General features: G+C 41.0%; 1 protein-coding gene across 13 annotated transcripts in view; it reads right to left on the reverse strand.

The window, feature by feature from the left end:
* The window catches only part of GALC (galactosylceramidase), a 64,302-nt gene extending 43,838 nt beyond the window's left edge, over positions 1–20,464 (reverse strand). For 5 of the 13 annotated variants that reach the window (XR_016226689.1, XR_016226691.1, XR_016226690.1 and 2 more), the window contains exons 1-6: positions 19,599–20,464; positions 12,462–12,530; positions 11,829–11,892; positions 9,473–9,586; positions 7,196–7,335; positions 4,853–4,891 (exon numbers count right to left, since the gene is read on the reverse strand). Coding sequence is in view for 9 of the 13 variants with exons in the window: in XM_002719689.6 (XP_002719735.2) it covers positions 4,853–4,891; positions 7,196–7,335; positions 9,473–9,586; positions 11,829–11,892; positions 12,462–12,530; positions 19,599–20,030 (858 nt within the window). In the remaining 4 variants the exon portion in view is untranslated. The remainder of the gene's footprint in view (positions 1–4,852; positions 4,892–7,195; positions 7,336–9,472; positions 9,587–11,828; positions 11,893–12,461; positions 12,531–19,598) is intronic. The other 8 variants (XR_016226692.1, XM_070065477.1, XM_070065475.2 and 5 more) reach the window with 7 other exon arrangements.
* Positions 20,465–21,063: the final 599 nt, after the last annotated feature.

Below are 21,063 nucleotides of genomic sequence, written 5' to 3' on the forward strand. Positions count from 1 at the left end.
AATGTCCCTAGCTGAGCATAAAGCAGTTACAGAAGAAGAAGCCTTGATCCAAATGCTAAATATTTGTCAATGCTAATCTCTTGGAGGGAATGTGGAGACCACCTGGCCCCTGGGAATAAGGAAATCATTAGTGATGGAAAAACCTCCAGCCGGCACAATCTGCCTCAGACACATATCCCCCAGACTATCATCCACATTGCGATAGTCTGCTGTACTCCTGGCACACTGCTCCTTTGCAGTGTATTTTAATAAATCTAACTCTGCTCACTCCTGTCTGTGTTCTACTGCTGGTAAATTCTTCACACTGTCTGCAACAGCAGCCTCAACAGGTCACTCCTCACGACAAATAGGTCCTTAATAGTAAATAGAGAGGGTGGCGCCGTGGCTCAATAGGCTAATCCTCCGCCTTGCGGTGCCGGCACACCAGGTTCTAGTCCCGGTTGGGGCGCCTCGGATCAGCGCGGTGCGCCGCCCACAGCGGCCATTGGAGGGTGAACCAACGGCAAAAGGAAGATCTTTCTTTCTGTCTCTCTCTCTCACTGTCCATTCTGCCTGCCAAAAATTAAAAAAAATAAAAAAAAAAGCATAGTAAATAGAGAACAACTCCCAAGATTAACTAGGATTGAGACTCCCTATCCCTCTATTAGCAGTTCATTCTTGGTTTTCATCACCTGAGGTTCGATGTTATTCTTTTTTTTTTTTTTTTTTTTGATTTATTTATTTATTTGGAAGTCAGAGTTACACAGAGAGACAAGGAGAGGCAGGGGCTGGGGGGGTCTTCCATCCACTGGTTCACTCCCCAATTGGCTGCAATGGCTGAAGCTGCGCCTATCCAAAGCAAGGAGCCAAGAGCCTCTTCCAGGTCTCCCATGTGGATGCAGGGGCCCAAGGACTTGGGCCATGCTCTACTTCTTTCCCAGGCTACAGCAGAGAGCTGGATTGGAAGTGGAGCAGCCAGGACTAGAACTGGTGCCCATATGGGATGCTGGCACTGCAATTAGTGGCCTTACCTGCTATGCCACAGCGCCAGCCCCTCAGTGTTATTCTTACAGACAGGAATGAGAACAACTTAGAAAAATCTGCAATTATCACTTTAGATATATCAAGTTTTTCTAGTCCTGTTCCTAGACAATCACCAGTAAAATTGCTTACTTTTGTGCTTAGTATATTTAGAATAACATTTCAAAATATGTAAGTCTATATGCTATGATTTATAAATAAATTTCCATCCAAAAGTTGGTACAAATAGTAGCATTCTTTGAGCAAAGTTTAATGTATTTTCAAATCTGTTTTTTGTTGTGCAACTCTCCCTTTCAAAAAAAAAAAAAAAAAAGCTTAGACAGAAGCCCTATTTATAAAATAAATGAAAGGGAACCTATTCTAGTTGAACCAAAATATACACAAATCCATTTCAATCCACCAACATCAGATTCTAGATGGTATTTTCCATATACAATGTTAAAACCCTAAGAATTCCCCTGAAAGCCAAGGTAAATAATTAATACAATGTAAACAGCAAAGAATAAACTTGTTATCTTTAGAGTATTATATTTATTTCTACTTTTTAAAAAAATCCTATTCTTTCCAGGAATTATCTCAATATAATACATGGAATATAGTAAATGTACATTCCAATCTTAGTACTGACATTCAATTGACATTAGGAACTTTTTTTTTTTTTTTTTTTTTTTTGACAGACAGAGTGGACAGTGAGAGAGAGAGACAGAGAGAAAGGTCTTCCTTTTTCCGTTGGCCGCTACGGCTGGCACATTGCAGCCAGTGCGCTGCGCTGATCCGAAGCCAGGAGCCAGGTGCTTCCTCCTGGTTTCCCATGCAGGTGCAGGGTCCAAGGACCTGGGCCATCCTCCACTTCACTCCCGGGCCACAGCAGAGAGCTGGACTGGAAGAGGAGCAACCGGGACAGAATCCAGCGCCCCAACCAGGACTAGAACCTGGTGTGCCGGTGCCACAGGCGGAGGATTAGCCTAGTAAGCCGCAGCGCCAGCCTGACATTAGGAACTTTTTACAATAGGCATATCAAACACAGATCCCAATAAAATCTTATTACAAAAACAGCAAACAGCTGGTGTGTGGTATAGCAGGTTGTCAGTTCTAGGCCCAGTAGCTCCACTTCTCATCCAGCTCCCTGCTAATGCAAGTTTGGGATTCTGCACTCACATGGGAGACCCAGAAGAAGCTCCTGGCTCTTGGCTTGAGTCTGGCTCAGCTCTGGCCATTGCAGCCATTTGCGGAGTGAACCAGCGGATGGAAGATTATGTGTGTTTCTCTCTCTCTGACTCTCTTTCTCTTTCTCTCTCTCTCTCTCTCTCTCTAACTGTGTTTTTCAAATAAATAAAATAAATATTTTTAAAAAAACCGACAAACAAACTAAAAAATTTTATATCGTTAGGCATTTCACTGCAGAAAAGTTAAAGGTTTAAGAGAAAAGGAAATTAAATCGGAACCATTTAAAACTCTGATAATGAATCTTAGGGCACAAATTAGTATTTCAAATCAGATAAGTTTAATTAGAACACACAGGAATTGGGGGCAGCACTGTGGCGCAGTGGGTTAAGCTGCTGTCAGCATCACCAGCATCCCCTATGGGAGCCAATTCAAGTCCCAGTTGCTACACTTCCGATCCAGCATCCCTGCTGATGGCCTGGGAAACAGTGGAAGATGGCCCAAGTCCTTGGGCCCCTGCACCCACGTGGGAGACCCAGAAGAAGCTCCTGGCTCCTAGCTTCACATCAGCACAGCTCCAGCCATTGCGGCCATCTGGGGAGTGAACCAGCAGAAGGAAGACCTTTCTCTCTGTCTGTCTCTCACTGTCTATAACTCTATTTGTCAAATAAAAAAAAATTATTAAAAAAGACCCTTGTATAATCACAAAAAAATAAAACACGAGCTTTGAAATATCAAATTTAGGTAAATGAAAAATTCATTGCCTTCACTATTAAGACCCTGTAGCCACACCATCCACTTGCTAAGGAGTTACACTACACATGCACTAATTTGGCTTCTGCTGTGTTCTGCTGCTTTCATCAGATCTGTGCACATGGCAGTCATGATTTCCATTAACAATCCTTGGGCTTCAGTCTTGCACTAGCTCCACTTCCCTACTTGCCAAATCATCCAGCCCACCACCACCATACCCCCCCTGCCCTATTGATAAAGCCTACAGCCTGGATTTGACCTCCAGTTACCTGGTCTTGGCTGCAATAGATCCCCTCATATCTATGGCCTTTTTTTCCTTATAATAGATTAGTTATAATATGTCTCTCTTCCAGTGAACACATGAGCTTACCAACCAGGCTCAGGGCCCCTACTTTTCTCTCCCTTGCCTAATCTATTTTACATGACTTGCTTTTCCCTTCAATCCCTTTTCCTATCAGTCTTCATCTCCTTGCATGTCCCATGGCCCTTCCTTAGCAATTAGGGAACAAGTTTCTATCCATCCTTCTTGAAGATTCCAACTACTGGTCACCTCCCTAATGACCCCAGGCAGAGGTGACATCCCCTCTGTGCATATTCGAAGAACCCTGCCTGTGTGTTAATCTATTAGAGAAAATTATGGCAGATATTTTAATTATCCATATCTGACTCTATACTGCCCCTCAAGTAAGTGCCTTTTGGGCAGAAACAGAATTTGCTATCATGTTTCAAGAATGTGCACAATGCCTGACCAGGTAGGTGTTGAATAAATGCTTGCTGAATGACCAAATGAATGAAATGTATTGGATGTTATCTGCTTAAAAACATAAAACACTACATTTAAAGAAAATTTTAAAAAAACAAAAAGTATAATCACAGGCCGGCGCCATGGCTCAATAGGCTAATCCTCTGCCTTGCGGCGCCGGCACACCGGGTTCTAGTCCTGGTTGGGGTGCCGGATTCTGTCCTGGTTGCCCCTTTTCCAGTCCAGCTCTTTGCTGTGGCCCCGGAGTGCAGTGGAGGATGGCCCAAGTGCTTGGGCCCTGCACCCGCATGGGAGACCAGGAGAAGCACCTGGCTCCTGGCTTCAGATCAGCGCGGTGCACTGGCCGCAGCACACTGGCCACGGCGGCCATTGGAGGGTGAACCAACAGCAAAGGAAGACCTTTCTCTCTGTCTGTCTCTCTCTCACTGTTCACTCTGCCTGTCAGAAAAAAAAAGTATAACCACAAAATTATATATCTTGGGGAAAGATGCATAAAACCAGACAAATGGAACTTAAAAAGTAAACTAGGAAATAGTTGAAAAGCAAAATTGCCATTTGTTTTCAACAAAAGGCATTACATACAGCTTTTCCTTTTCTGAAAACAATAACAACAATAAAAATTAAATCATGAGGAAGATTCTAAGAGTTAAATAAGATAAACACTTAAGAAAAGTAGATCAAAAATAATGATTTGAAAATGTAAGCAGCTACCTCTTTGCTAATCTCAAAGAAAGCCATGTTACATATAACAAGATCTTGTATAATAAGCATCCCCCCAAAAATGAGTATACTACAATTTTGAACATAATAAAAAAGCTACACTTCTTGAATTCCACAAAGTCTAAAATTATACATTTGTTTTTGTAATGTTTATCATAATTCTAAAATGAATGCATTTTAAATGGGAAACTATAATACAACTCTTTAGATAGAGGTAATCTGGTGCTTACAGAGAATTATATATACTTTAATGTCAGGAACATAAACATTACTAAAAGTGCTTGAATTTTATGTCACAACTAGCAAAATAAATAACTGTGCAATAAAAATGATGCTGTTTCTACCATACATTTTCTACAAATTTCTGAATCTGGAACAATAGGGAATTTCACTAATAACTTAATGACAGAAAGATATTAAATTTGTACAGACCTTGATATAACTGATGTCAAATGACCTCTCATTCCAAATCTGCAAAACGGAAAGTCAGAAAATACAAAGTGAAATGTTTCTAATATCAGAAATAGACAACATACATTATCATTAAGGTGCCATTTCTCATATCATCTTTCATATTACCTGATGAGCCATTTTTTTCCTTACCTTATGGAACATCCTGCCAGAAAATGTATAGCTATTTATAAGGCAATATGACTTTTCTAAGTTAAAATGTAATTTTTAAAAACTGTAAGATATTTGGTGGCAATTCTTCAAGGAATCATGTATTCCATAGATTTTAAACAACAGAATGTTCATTCATGCATGACAGGGACTATACTAGGCACCAGAAAACAACAGACATGGGGATTATAGCAATAATTCTGACAAGACTCCTACAGGAACACCTGAATGCCAAGTATTAATATGCACGTTGTATAAAAGGAAATTTTTTAAGTACATACAAAGAATCACAATGATTTGCCAGATTACAAAAGCAAACTCCTAGTGAGAATGGATAGAAGGAACACACACAAATCTGTTACATTCAGAATCATGAAGCATGGGATTTTAGAGTTGAAAGAGAACTTTCATTTTGCAGAAAATAAAACCATAAATAACAGCCATGACTCTAGAGTCCAATTACCTTAAGTTCTTTAGACTCCAACGATATAAGAAACAGTTTCCTGGGATGGGCATATTGGCATTAGCAGATTTAGCCACTTCTTGAGATGCCCACATCCCTTATGGCAGAGTGCCTTGGATGGAGTGCCACCTCTGCTTCTTATCCAGCAGCTTGCTAATGCATATCCTGGGAGGCAACAGGTTATGGCTCAAGTTCTTGAGCTTCTGCCATCCACATGGGAGAGTGAGATAGAGCTCCAGGCTCCTGGCTTCAGTCTGACCCAGCCTTAAACGGCTGCAGGCATTTGAGAAGTGAACCAGCAAATGGAAGATTGAGATGTGTGTGTGTATGTCGTGTGTGTGTGTGTGTGTGTGTGTCTTTAAAGTAGACTTTTAAAAAATAATTTCCTATCATAGAAGCTTCTTACATAACATGTGATTATCAAGTGTCTATATGAGATATCAATCACCGATTATTCACAAGAAACATTTCTGTTACTATATTATAATAGAAATATATCAGTCCCAAATCTGTATTTAGTCTCACTAAGTATTAAAAATGCCCTGACAGGGCCGGCGCCATGGCTCACTAGGCTAATCCTCCATCTGCAGCACCGGCACCCCAGGTTCTAGTCCCGGTCGGGGCACCAGATTCTGTCCCAGTTGCTCCTCTTCCAGGCCAGCTCTCTGCTGTGGCCCAGGAGTGCAGTGGAGGATGGCCCAAGTCCCTGGGCCCTGCACCCGCATGGAAGACCAGGAGAAACACCTGACTCCTGGCTTCGGATCAGCACGGTGCAACAACTGCAGCGCGCCAGCCACAGCGGCCATTGTGGGGTGAACCAACGGAAAAAGGAAGACCTTTCTCTCTGTCTCTTTCTCACTGTCCACTCTGCCTGTCAAAAAAAAAAAAAAAATACCTTGACATTTAGGAAAATTCTCAAATACCAACCAATTTTTAAATTATAATTTGGAAAAGGATAGCAAAAACTTTCTTGTAGCCCTTGGTTCAACATCATGTCCAATATCATCCTATGACACTGCAATTTATCCATTCCATTGTCTACTTCTCTCACCAAACTCAAGAAACTATTAACCTTGCTATTCCTAGAACATTATATTCATACTTCCTGCAACACAGCAGGAGCTCCATAATTGTTTACGGAAAGTCAGCTTTGACATATGGAATATTAATAACAAAATGTTTACGGAGACCCACTATGCATATGTAGAAGTCCTGTGGGTTACAATGCAGTCTGAAGCACGCCTCTAGTCTACCAACAAAGCAGCTGGAAAAACACAATATCTTCTTTGTACTTTTTAAAATATTAAAAGGGGTTAAATAACATTTTATGACCTAGGGAGGCAGATATAAGCCAGCCTGAGAAATCTAGCCCACCACATGTATTTTTACAGCTTGAGAGCTAAAAGTGTTTTTTAGTTTTAAAACAGTTAAGGTAATTATATAATTACCTTAAAAATGACCCACAAACCCCAAAATATTTATGCCCTTTAAGAAAAAAAATTGCCAGTCCCTAGTTGAGAACAACAGAAGACTCACAGAATAAAATGAGGATAATCTTCAAACTGTGTAGGAAAGATAGGATTGTTTTAAGAACTAATAAAACTAGAGAAAGCTTTAAAGCAGCAGAATCAAGTTGGATTAAGTACAAATAATTGTCCAAAAATTAGTCATATTTTAAATATATTACTAACTCCAATATAATCAATGTCCAAATCATGATAATGTTTGGCACCCATTATCCAGCTCACGACATAGTAGGCAGTCAGATGAAGATTCACATATGGCCAGTTGAAACCTTTTCCCAGCCATCCAGGGAATGACCATGGCAACCCTGTAGAGAGAGGGAAAGAGGCACACGTGGGAAGGGTACAACAGCAGTGCTGGCACTACTGAAAACAAAACAAAATAAATTTTTTTAAAAAGCAACAACACTCAGCTAAGCAAAAATCCAGTACAGCTCTCACTAATGGAAAGATTATATACCCCACACAAATTCCTGATACTATATGGACACTGCAATTCCTTATTGATTCCTTGAATCAGTTTCCATAATTCCAAATATTCTTTCAACAAAAAGAAATAAAAAGCAAACAACAAATATAAACATCTCTCTCATAGACACTAGCCAATAGAAAAATAAATGCTACATGTTATGTTTACTAATCAATTTCTGTTCTCTGAGGTCAAAATGTCATAAAAGGCTTACACTAAATAACTTCTAGGCAGTAAGTATAACACAAAGTTTTCTTTCACTAGAATAACGTCTTAGCATTTAAGGCTATTGAAATGATTAATCACTTAGGCAATCAAAATTAGAAAATAAATCAAAGTTTTTCCTTATATGCAAATCACTCAATAAGGAAATATATCTTTCTTAAATTATATATATACTAAGTCCTACTATTTGCAAATAAAAAAATGAAAAGTAGAAAAACACTAATTAACAATCCCAATTATGTTCCTATTAAGTTTGACAGTTAAGTTCCTTAGTTGTTGAGTATATTACCAATCTAGCTCACCACTGAAAAAGCCAAAATCAAAATTAAAAAAAAGCTTATTTTTCTCAATTCAGGAGGAATGCCTACATGTATTACATAAGAAATATGACATTAAAACAATAAAACATTTGAACACAGTGAAATAAGCCCAATCCAAAGGCCAACCATGTGTAAGTCTTTGTTAGCACTCAATTTAGCACTGCAGATTTTCCACATTTAAATGAAGTCCAACCTTGAAAGCAGCCCAATGGGTGAACATGTGCTAAATGAGTGATGCTTTAACTGTTCAACACATCTCTGGAATCCCCTACAAATGACCATTTGAAAGAACACACTCACACCTCATTTTTTTAAATTTAGGAAATATTACCCTTATCCTTTTTTGCAAAATTTAAAATAATCAGGGGGCCAGCGCTGTGGTGTTGCAGATAAAGCTGCCACCTGCAGTGCTGTATCCCAAATGGGCGCTGTTTTGAGTCCCGGCTGCTCCTTTTCCGATCTAGCTCTCTGTTATGGCCTGGGAAAGCAGTGGAAGATAGCCCAAATCCTTTGGTCCCTGAGCCCACGTGGGATACCAGGAAGAATCTCCTGGCTCTTGGCTTTGGATTGGCTTAGCTCCAGCCATTGTGGCCATTTGGAAAGTGAACCAACAGATGGAAGACCTGTCTCTCTCTCTGCCTCTGCTTCTCTGTAACTCTGCCTTTCAAACAAATAAATAAATCTTTAAAAAAAATGGAAATCAAGTCTTTAAAATGGATCTTTAATTTCATTTAACTTATTCTGAACATAAGCCTGTCTCAAAACATCAACAGTATTTCAAGTGATGAAAGTACCAAACCCACAGAGTTTTACAGAGTTTGTACACATTGCTAAAAGATTGTAAAATGAATATAGGTCCATTTGAGCAATTACCCAATGATCCTGTTACAAACCTGAACCCCACAAGGACAGAGGTTAGGGACTAGATTCTCTCATAGCCCTAGTTCCAGGAACAGTTATCAGCACATTCCTGAGTTTCAAACACACACACGCACAAACATAGATACACACACCTCTATATGTACCTCTTCTAGAACAGGATATACTACTGCATATAAACTTCTGTAAAGAGCATTGCCCTTTCATGAATTTTGATGAGCGATTTTGTTGAGGTAAGCAGTTTAGCATCACAGGGAAAAAAAAAAAAAAAACAGAATGGAATTAGGTTCTAAACCTGATTTTGCCACTTATTATTTGTGACTTTAGGCTAGCGGCAAAGCTCTCAAAGTCTCACTGCTTCCTCTGCAAAACAAGAAGAGTGATGCCCTACAACAGACATGTTGTAAAGACCCAACATAACACTCAAGGGCAAAGCAAGGATTGTGCCTGACATAGGCTTTGCTTTGGTAGCTCAGAGACTCCACCAATATGATGCAGAATGTAAAGTTAAAGGAAAGGTGAGTACAGAAACATTGCAACTTCACTTCTTACCAATAAGTATAATATCGGGATTTCTCTTCTTAGCTTCCTTCATTAGCCACCACTCATACCCTCGGAAATAATTCTCATCTAGCTCATAGTGCATGTGGGAAGGCTCGGTTCCATCTGAATAGAGAAAAGCAGAGGAGAAAGGAAGTGATCCATTAATGCTGCTTCCTAGGGCCACTCTCCCTACACACACACACACTCACACACACACTTCACAAAAGTACTATTTCAATTCCAATCCTGAAATTGGACAAAAAGAATAATCTTAAATAACTTGAGGATGAATAACCAAAGCATATTATTTCATCCTTTTTCTTTACCCTAAGCATTATAAAGGTCTTACATAAAACTAGAACTTTCACTTATCAGCTGAATTAACTGAAGTACCACTACCTCATAAAGCTGAATACTCCTTAGGATTACATTTTGCTGGGCTTTTGATCTCTCTGAGGTTTTCAAATCCCCATAACCAGTCTAAGCTCACATGACCTCAACTTCCAGCCTCAATCCTGTAGATGAATTCACAGGTTCCTGAGCCCCAATTCTCATACCTCACACCTTGAGCCTATAACAAGTCTTGATACAAGACTTTCAAGAACATAAAACAAAGAGTATACACATCCCCATGATAAAAATAATAAAATCCTATCCCAACATCTATAGTTAGTTGAGGTAACATCATCAGTGTTGAGATAGGTGACTTCCAAATTCTCAAGTGCTCCCGCGCTTCACAAATGTCTTCCTTTGCCAAGTAGAACCTTCAAGAAGAGGGATCCTTGCCCACTTCTTAAAGGTATATATAGGAATTCACTAGAACTACCTGTGTCTGTGTCTCTACCTCTAACTATCTTCAGCAAATGGAGCTGGCCAGTAATTATTAATTCTCCCTTAAAATGTTTGACAATAAAATTTATATTCTTTTGAAACAACTTTGGGGAAGATTCTATTATGGGAGTTTTCTTTGGTTTGAGATTCACACTGTTTTTCTATATAAATTACACACAACTGCCACCAACACAAAGACAGATTTGTTAAAAAAAAAAATTGCTTCTACAAGCCAGAGCTGTGGCTTAGTGGGCTAAGCCTCCGCTTGTAGCGGAGTCTGCAGCTGCTCCTCTTCCAACCCAGCTCTCTGCTATGTCTTGGGAAAGCAGTGGAAGACCACCCAAGTCCTTGGACCACGGCACCTGTGTGGGAGAACTGGAAGAAGCTCCTGGCTCTTGGCTTCAGATTGGCTCAGCTCCAGCCATTGTGGCCATTTGGGGAGTGAACAGCAGATGGAATGCCTTTCTGTCTCTCCCTCTCTGTCTGTAACTCTACCTCTCAAATAACTAAATAAAATCTTTTTAAAAAATCACTTCCAATCACTAGCAGCAGCACAGATAGAAGATATACTCTAGAGTTAATTATAATGAAATCTGACCTACAAATAATGAGCGATATCTAATCACTGAGAGACTTAAATTGTTTTCTCTTCTTCCTGAAAGCACAGGCCTTTTGCCACTTGATAGTATGTACTAAACAAAGCCAATTAAAATGTTGACAATGAAGATTGGGGATTGAGTGGGATTAAAAATAGTTTTTACTTTAAAATTTAAAAAAGTTAATAAATAAATTTAAAAGCTACATCTTCAAAATACTGACCACTTATATTTTTGCCACATATTTAAAGTTAATGATACCTGAGGCCGGCAATGTGGCATATTGGGTAAAGCTGCCACCTGCAGTGCCAGAATCCCATATGGGCACCCATTCGAGTCCCAACTGCTCCACTTCCAATCCAGCTCTCTGCTATGGCCTGAGAAAGCAATAGAACATGGCTCAAGCCCTTGGGCCCCTGGATCCACATGGGAGATCCAGAAGAAACTCCTGGCTCCTGGCTTTGGATCAGCACAGCTCTGGCCACTGCGACCAATGAGGGAGAGAACCAACAGATGGAAGACCTTTCTCTCCCTCTCTGCCTCCTCTCTCTATGTAACTCTGACTTTCAAATAAATCTTTAAAAAAAATTAAAGTTAATGATGCCCTATATGTTCTACACAAAATTAAGGTCTTTCTTTTATAACTTTTGAATTTCTCAATAAAACTAACTGTCCCTTTGCTCTGTTTAATTCACAGTTTTAAGAAAACTTCAACGACATAAGCAAGTTAAAGTCTGAATACTATTTTTGATGTGAAACTCATATTTCTATATATTTTTGTTAAATGACAGTTAACAAAGAACAGTGAAGAACAATCTACTAGGCAGCAATCAGCTTCAAGTGTTGGTATTATTTATATTCTGAAATCATAGTCCACGTGGTTAGATATAGATTAAAATGTTGGGGAAGGAGGACTCCTATTTCCCAAATACTCCTACCTGTTGTCTGCCCATCACCACCTATTTCGACTTTTAGAATATGCAAAGAGGCACCAAAGTTTGGCTGTGGAAAGAAGTAAAAATATTAACACTGTGCTTCATCCTATGAAGCTTCAAGACAATTATTTGTTACTGCCTTTGACCTTTGGGTTTTAAGGATGAGAAAACAAAAGCAAAACTTTAAATAGCAACTGATCCCAAAAAGCAATTTGCCATTTTTCACAAACCAAAATCAAGGAGCATCATATGATCAAGCAGTCAAGACACCTGCATTCCATATCAGAGTACCTGGGTTCATCATCTGCCTCTTGGTCCTGATTCCAGTTTCCTGCTAATGCAGATCCTGGAAGGCAGCAGTGACAGCTGAAGTAATTGTGTTCCTACCACTCATGTGGGACACCTATATTAAATTCCTGGCTTCAGCCTGGCCTGGCCCAGCCCAGTCCATCATGGACATGTGAGAAGTGAAACAGTATATAAGAGTACTTGCTTACTTGTTCTCTCTCTCTCTCTCTGCCAAATAATAAAATTGTTTTTAAAAAACTAGAATTGTGAAGCTGATAAATTCTATGGATGAAATTCACCAATTTCTAAAATATCACATGTACTATTAAATGATTATTTTTTCATTACCTTAAAGAGATAATCCAATATTTCAGAACGATAGGGTTCTGGGTAATTTACTAGAAGTCGAGATGTTGCCTGGAAAAAAAAAAGTTTTTAAAAGTATGAATAAAACATATCCAGTCACAAATGCTTGCCTATAAAGCTCATGCTCATGCTTAGCCAGTTCTTGGGCAAGGTGGCTCCGTGGAGAGTCACTTCTCAGGTTGGCTGGCTGCCTTTGCCCTGCTAATCACTGGGCAAACAGGGACATTGTTGGCACACCAGCTAAAAGGTGGCATTCTGCTGGGATGAGGACTGGCAAGGAGAGAAGCTTTCTAAGGCCTTTGTTGAATCTTGCGATTACAAACTTACCTTGAAACTTAGGTTTTCTATCTTAAGATCATTTATCAACAAAAGTCTCTCAGGACTAGGATGGGTGAGATGAATCTAGGATAATTTTCCCTTAACCATCTTGCAGGAAAATGTTATAAGCAGCAATGTTGAAAGGATGTATGCACCATCCTCCTCATCACAAGTTCTGTTACTATTAAGAATTACCACCCAGTCACCACCCTGACCAGACCATACTATGGAAGCCTCACACAAGATTGGCTTCAGAAGCCATGGAAAGACAAAAATGGAAAGTTCAGGGACCAATCATACTAAGACCATGGCCAATAACTACTGGAAAAAAAGAAAGCACAAAACCAGTAACTGACTGATAGCCTATCTTTTAAGAGCAATATAAGCAAAGGAAATAAAACAGGTAATTTTTTGGCACCAACCAGTAACGTGTTCCTAGGTTTAGAAGCCAGATATGGCCGGCGCCGCAGCTCACTAGGCTAATCCTCTGCCTGCAGCGCTGGCACCCCGGGTTCTAGTCCTGGTTGGGGCGCCAGATTCTGCCCAGTTGCTCCTCTTCCAGTCCAGCTCTCTGCTGTGGCTCAGGAGTGCAGTGGAGGATGCCCCAAGTCCTTGGGCCCTGCACCCGTGTGGGAGACCAGGAGGAAACACCTGGCTCCTGGCTTTGGATCAGTGCAGAGCACCGGCTAGCAGCCGTAGAGGCCACTTGGGGGGTGAACCAATGGAAAAAGGAAGACCTTTCTCTCTGTTTCTCTCTCTCCCTCTCTCTCTCTCTCTCTAACTCTGCCTGTCAAAAAAAAATTAAAATTAAAAAAAATAATACATTAGAAGCCAGATATTCCTAGGGTTAAATCACCCTGGGTGTATGACAGGGCAAGATACTTGACTTTCACTGGGTTATAAAAAGTTGACTTTCTATAGCATACTCTCATATATCCTACCACTAACATTCTAGAAGTACCCATATCTACTCTCTCATGCACCCAGAACCTCTTCAGTTCCTGCCACCGAGCTACAGAACTGCTCTCTTGTCACCTGTTCTGTTTAGTTCAACACATCCAAACCAAACATAATATTTTTGCCTAAATCTGAACATTCTCATACATTTGTGATCTTGCTAAGTGCTGATTGTTGTTTTCAGCCCTTGTTTATGCTCCTGTGGAACTGAGGTCTATTTTTTAATTTGCTGAATATTGTGATTAATGATGCATTAAGCCTATGGACTGAGTTTATGTTTTTTTAAAAACTAAAGAAAAAAAAAGAAGGAAGGGGATTGAGGGAGAGCGGAAGTCTGATTATTTTCTTAGAATTATACCAATGAAACACATGGAATCTGTTCACTTTATATTATATTATATTTAATATATATTTAATATATATTTATATTATATTATATTAATTAAAATTTAAAAAACAGAAATACTTAAGAGAATACTACCTGAAGGAAGAGGCTGCTAAATGTTAACATGAAAATATATGAATGTATAAAACTCACGGGTTATATCTAAAAGTAAGTACTCTGTCAAATCCAAAGCATAAAAATATTGTAATGGCAAAATGAAAATCAAGTATATCTTTTAGTATAAAGGTTAAAAGATGAAACTTAAAAACAACTAGGGTGAGCATTTAGCTTAGTAGTTAAGACTCCACTTGGGGTACTTCAATTCCATATTGGAGTGCCTGGGACCAAGTTCTGGCTCCATTTCTGATACAAACTTCCTGCAAATGTGAACCCTGTGATATAGCAAGAGGTATCCCAAGTATTTGGATCCTTGCCACCCACTTAGGAGAACTGGTTTGAATTCAGGCTCCTGGCTTCAGAATGGCCCAGCCCTGAATGTTGCAGATATTTCAGGCACGTACCAGTGGGTGGAAAATCTCTGTCTGTTGCTCTGTTTTTCAAATAAATAAACAGAACTTTAAAAAAAAAAAAACACTTTCAATAATTTGTTAAGGTATACAAATAATAAAACCATGTAAATTGTGACCAAAAAATGAAAAGTAGAAGCAGTTGAAAAAAAAATCCCTAACCATAAATTAGGGGTGATCCTTTCATCAAACTTCATATCCATCTTCAGTCACTATTAAGTCCTTAATATCTCTCAAATGCACCACCTACTCTTCAACCCTATTGTCTGAACCTAGGACCTCCTCACTAATTAGAACAGCATAAATGGTCTCGAGCCCTCTAACTGCTTCCCTGTATCTTACACACCACACCATTTATCAGACTTATCTTCCCAAAATACAAATGTAATCTTGAGGGGCAGCATTTGGCACAGTGGCTAAGATACCACACGAGGGGTCAGCATTGTGGTGTAGTGGATAAAGCAACACCGACATCCCATATGGGTGCCAGTGTCTTTCCCAGGTGCTTCACTTTCGAACCTTATTAATGGCTTGAGAAAAACATTAGAGAATGGCCCAAAGTACTTGGACCCCTGCCACCCAAGGGAGAGACCTAAATGGAGCTCTGGGCTCCTGGCTTCAGCTTGGCCCAGGACAGGTTGTTGTGGACATCTGAGGAAAGAAACAGCAGATGGAAGATCTCCCTCTCTCTCTCCCTGTGTGTGTGTTGTGTGTGTGTTTCTCTCCCTCTCTGTTGCTCTGCCTCTCAAGTAAAATAAACATTTTTTAACTGTCATGTTCAAATCTGCTAAAGAGAAAACTCAAATTGCTCAGTTTTACACCCAAATCCCTTAACTATTGAACCCTAACTCTGATATTTTACCCCTTATCAATCTCTTATCTTCTATCCTGACATGGCTTTTTCTTATCCTTTCCTTCTACCTGGAATAAACTCCACATCCTCATTTGGACAACTCCAACTCATCTTCAGCTCTGAGCACACACTCCACCTCTTCAAGGAAGAATGGCTTCTTCCTCTCCCAGTTGATTTCATCAAGTACTCCTGATTTAAAATCCCTTGACTCCAGGTCCATATCTCTACCATCACACTTGGAACCCAGTGCCCTAATTACTGCTTTACCTTTCTGTCTCACCTCTAAATTCCCTGAGGACATGAACTGTGTCTCATTCAAGTTCATATCTTCATTCTTTGTTTTTTAATAAGCACTTGTCTTTTATGACTTTGTTGTGATTGCACTGGAGCAGGCAACCTAATGTAAGTGGCATTGAGTCAAATGGAGGTTGCATACTGATTCTGTCATTTATAAGCTATGCGACCAAAGGCAAATTACTACAACCCATTCAGCAGTTTTAAGACTAAAATAAATTGTATGTAAAAGACATTGCACAACACCTGGCACATTGTAAGCTATAAATAAATGACAAGCATTGTCTATACAAATTTTTAATTACACGGTACTCAAAGAGCTTAGCAGAATCTCAAATATTAAAGTAGACTCTCTTTAAATGAATGAACACTACATGAGGATACTTCAAAATGAAAAAATGGAATTAAAAGAATTTGAAATGCATACATACAAGGGGTCTTCAAAAACTTAATGCAAAATACACATTATGAAAAAAGTTATGCATGGCCTCCTACTATGTGTCCACATTACTGCACCCAAATGCTTCCCCTATCTGATATGAAGATTACGTGAAACCATTCTAAACACTCCCACAAACTGTGCCAGGTACCAGGGACTCCATATAGAAGTTTAAATTGGTGTAAAACTATAGTGTTGCAACAATTTTCATTCACTGCTTATTGAGCTTCTAAGATGAGTGATGCACTATACCTAGAGGTACTATTAACTGTTGGATACTCAATCAGATTAGATAGGAGTTTCCTATTCTGAGTAATGAAATGCTTCTTCTCATCTTAATAATTTTATACAGAGCTAAACAAAATATAGCCAAAAACTTCCATTTTTCAGTAAGCTAATAAGTTAGATCTAATATCACAATCAAGGTTTCAGAAGGGGAGATTGAGGTCTAATTTTATGAAATATTGGTTATCTCAGATTTAGACAAATACATATATAAAATACATATATATATTATAAAGGAGTATGGTAATGATAAAAAAACAAATGCACAAGCTCATTAGCCCTTCAGGTTCTCCCTAAAATATGCATCAGATGAGGTTGAAAATTAGGTAATAACGGTTTAAAAATCAAGAAAAGTCATTTGAACCAGGAAAACATTTCTTAAGAAAAATCACTATGAGCACTCTACAGGTCACATCACCCAAGCTACAAGCAAGTCCTCAAATTTCCTCTGAGTTGGATCTAAGACTGCAAGCTCCATCTGTCCAACTCAACAAAATCAAGAGTTTAAGAGTCCTGCCCTAGCATTTTCAAATAAAAAATAGTTTTTAAATGTGACCTGGGGTACAAAACAAAGCACAAAAACCCTCTCACCTAAATATCTAGCACCATAAATCCCATTGGCCTAAAGGTTATAAAAAGAAGATAACAAAATAAAGGTTACAGTGAGCATGTGACAGAGACAAGCAACTTTTGTGAGGAGCCAAGAACAATCATGCCACTGAAAATAACACCACTCCTGGAATTCACCCTTAGGCATGAGTTAAGAAAATGACCAGCTGAGCCCATTCACAGTGTTGCATAAAACTGTAATTCCCCTTGTTTCTTTTCAGGTAAATTCTACAATCACCTACATAAACGAAGTCATCCCAGCTATTCCAGCCAAGAGAAGCCTAAGAATACATGCCAATTAAATGCAATGTAGCACTGTGGTTGAAATCCTGGAACAGGAAGTTTTGGATAAAAAATAAGAAAATCTGAAAGAAGTGTAAATTTTAATAATACTGGCTGTGCTCTGGCAAAAGATCTCTGTGAGTGAGATCCCAGTGGAAAGAACAGGTCTTCAAAGAAGGAGGTACCTTTCTCTGAAGGGAGGAGAGAACCTCCACTTTGACTATGACCTTGTCTAAACAAGATAAGAATCGGAGAACTCAGAGGGCTTCCATAGCCTTGGAAACTCATGACTGGAGCATAGGGAGATTACTGATGCCATAGACAGGAGTGTCAATTGGTAAAGTCAACAACAGGAGTCACTGTGCACTTACTCCTCATGTAGGATCTCTGTCCTTAATGTGCTGTGCATTGAGATTTAATGCTATAACGAGTACTCAAACAATATATTTCACTTTGTGTTTCTATGGGGGTGCAAACTGTTGAAATCTTTACTTAATGCATACTAAACTGATCCTCTGTAAAAAAAAAAAAAAAAAGAAAGAAAAGAAATTATCAACTCCCAACTTGACTCTCACTGGGATTAAACATGACAATAGGTCTGATCTGATTTCATCATCATTTAAAAAAAATCATCTATTATTTTTCACTTTATGTTTCTGTGTGGGAGCAAACTGTTGAAATCCTTACTTAATGTATACTAAGCTGATCTTCTGTATATTAAGATAATCGAAAATGAATCTTGATGTGAATGGAAGGGGAGAGGGAGTGGGAAAGGGGAGGGTTGTGGGTGGGAGGGACGGTATGGGGGGGAAGCCATTGTAATCCATAAATCGTACTTTGGAAATTTATATTCATTAAATCAAAGTTAAAAAAAAATAATACTGGCTGTGACAAACCTAGCACTCTAATAGAAGAAACTGGCCATCAGATAAGAGAACACTCTTACAGTCTTAAAAATCTTTCCATAAACTAAATATCCTCAACTATCAGTGGATAAGTACATCCTTCCCTTATTTAAAAAAAAAGAGTCCAAGATAATTTCAGGCCTCATAGCTTCATAAAGAGACCTTAAGACACCAGTCACACCTCCAAATCAAAAACGGGAGCGGGGAGGGGTCTGGCACAGCATTAAGGTTTAAGACCACTTGGTACAATCACATCCCTTATCAAAATGTCTGGGTTACATCCCAGCTGGGTTCTGCTTTCAATCCAGCTTCTTGTTAAAAAACTTGGGAAGCAACAGATAATGGCCCCTGCTACCCCACATGATGGAGTTCAGCTCCTGGCTTGGGCTTAGTTCAGCCAGGATTGTTGCCGGCATTTGAGAACTGGCGGACCCTAAATCTGCCTCTCACCCCCATACCCCAAAAAAGTGGGGAACGTGGGCATTGAGACGCAGAGGACTAAGCCATGGCTTGCCCAGTTGACTGGAGTCCCGGCTACTCTGCTTCCGATCCAGCTCCCTGCTAACGAGCCGGGGAAAGCAGCAGGTGACAATGGCCCAGCCCCGCCCCCCAAGTCCCTGGCTCCTGGCTCAGACCTGGCAGTGCAGGGCATACGGAAAATGAACCAGCAGACAGAAGCTCGCTCTTCCCCTGTCTCTCCCTCTCTCAGTGTCGTTCTGCCTTTCAAATAAATAAATAACTCTTTAAAAATTTAAAGTAGACTAACTTAAAATTAAAAAAAAGTTATTCCACTGTGGCTCCTCAGAAGGAACCTGCCATACCCTAGTGACCTGGGGTTCCCCACTCCCAGGCTCATCCGCTCCCTAAAATGTGGGAGACACCGCCAAGGCCACCCACTAGGGTGTCCCCTTCGGCACGGGCCCCTCCCGGGTCCCTCCGTCCCTTCCGAAGCGACCCCTCCCCGCCCCGAGTTCCGTCCCCTCACAAGGAGAGTGCACAGCCCCCGCTGCCTAGGAGGAGGGCCCGGGTCCTGCCTCGTCACTACCTACACCTGCCACTAACTCTGGACCTCCCGACCCTCCGTTCAAACCTAACTGCCTCTCTACATTCATCTTAATTAGCAGTCGCCTGGCCGGACCGCAGCGGCAGCGCCCGCTGACAGGACCGGAGCTGAGGCGAAACGCGGGAAAATGCCGCAGGGGCTTCTGGGGCGGGCGGGGACCGGCACCTGACAGCCCCTAGTCCCCTGGCCGCAGGCCTCTCACCCCGCCGCCGCTGACAGCGCCGACGCCGTCGAACTCCAGGCCCAGCCCGTCGGAGTCGTCGAGCACGTACCCGCCACCGGGCGCCAGCAGTGCGCACAGCAGCAGGGGCACCGCGGCGCGGCCCGCCGAACCCGCGGCGGCCGTCATGACTTTCCCTTGGCGTTGCCGGGAAGCCTGGAACAGGCTCTCAGCCATTGTGTGGGTCACATGACACTGGCACCCAAGGAGGCGGGTCCGGTCACCGCCATGATGGAGAAGGGCAAGTCGGCTTCTGACGCCAGTGCCGCCATCTTGAATGCGGGCTAGGTTCCGGCCGTGCGGCCTCCGTAGTTTTAGGGGGAAGCCTGGCGAGCTTTCTCTTGTCGCACCCACTGGTTTTCGCAGGTTCTCTGTGGCTTCTCTTCCGGACTCTGCGCACTTCGCTGAGCGCATTAGTGAAAGGGATGTGGGCTCCAGGGCCTGCCAAAGGAGAAAGCAATGAGTGGCGCTACCATGCACCTACCCCAACATCTCAGGGCACAAGTCCCCGGACTAGTAGGTGGCAGAGCAGGAAAGGACCAAGCTTGGAGCCTCTCGCCTAGCCGCAGTTACAGCTGTCACCTTGGGGTCGCTTAGTTTTCAGAGGCTAAGTTTCATCTTGAGGACAGCAACGGTGTGGAGGACGTATGATTAAATGTGAGGAGTACGGTGGTGGCACGCGGGCAGTCTTACCTGAGTGCCCTGCACACTTGACAAACCTTAGCTGAGATTCTCCGTTCTCTAATCAGTATATTCAGGGCTTTTGGCGGTGAAGAGTTAAGAATCTGCCGCCCTGGAGTATGCTGATATGGCACATGGACTATTTTGAGTTAAAAGCACTTAAAAAAAAAAAACACACACACTTGAAGACCACGCTGATCTTCATTCTGTTTCTTAAAAACAGCAGCTGAAATCCCTATGTAAAAGCTGTCCTCCATCTGAAGTAATTGCTTCTGAAGAGGAGAGATTGGCAGGAGTCTGCGAACAAGCCGTGTTAAACTAACCCTCTTCTTCCTAGGCGACTTCCCAGTGAACTAGCCCAGACCAAGCCCCTGTGCCTAAACACGGTTCACAACTTAATATTTCTGCTCCAATACAGCATATAAGTGATTGACTCTGCTTTTTGTGGTCTTCACTTCCTTGTGAGAACTCTCATATGTAAAACTTGAATAAGTTCCTATGTTCTCCTGTTAATTTATCTTTTGTGCCTAGCTAGGACCCTAAAAGAATGGAGGTGGGATTCTTCCTCCCTAACTTCTAAACTGATACCGGCAGTTGAAATGATTCTACAGACAAGCCTAAATTGGTAGGAAAGTTGTGAATGGCCCTAGGATTTCCGTGGTATCCTACATTGGCCTGAGATTTCTGATTCCCTTGTCATTCGACCAAATTAAAGACACTTTGAGAGGCTGCAGAGAAAACCTGTCTGATCCCAAAATCTCCCTCG

The sequence above is a fragment of the Oryctolagus cuniculus genome, chromosome 20 (genome assembly GCF_051225735.1).
Source record: "Oryctolagus cuniculus isolate XC-2025 breed Fujian yellow rabbit chromosome 20, ASM5122573v1, whole genome shotgun sequence".
Lineage (NCBI taxonomy): Eukaryota > Metazoa > Chordata > Mammalia > Lagomorpha > Leporidae > Oryctolagus > Oryctolagus cuniculus.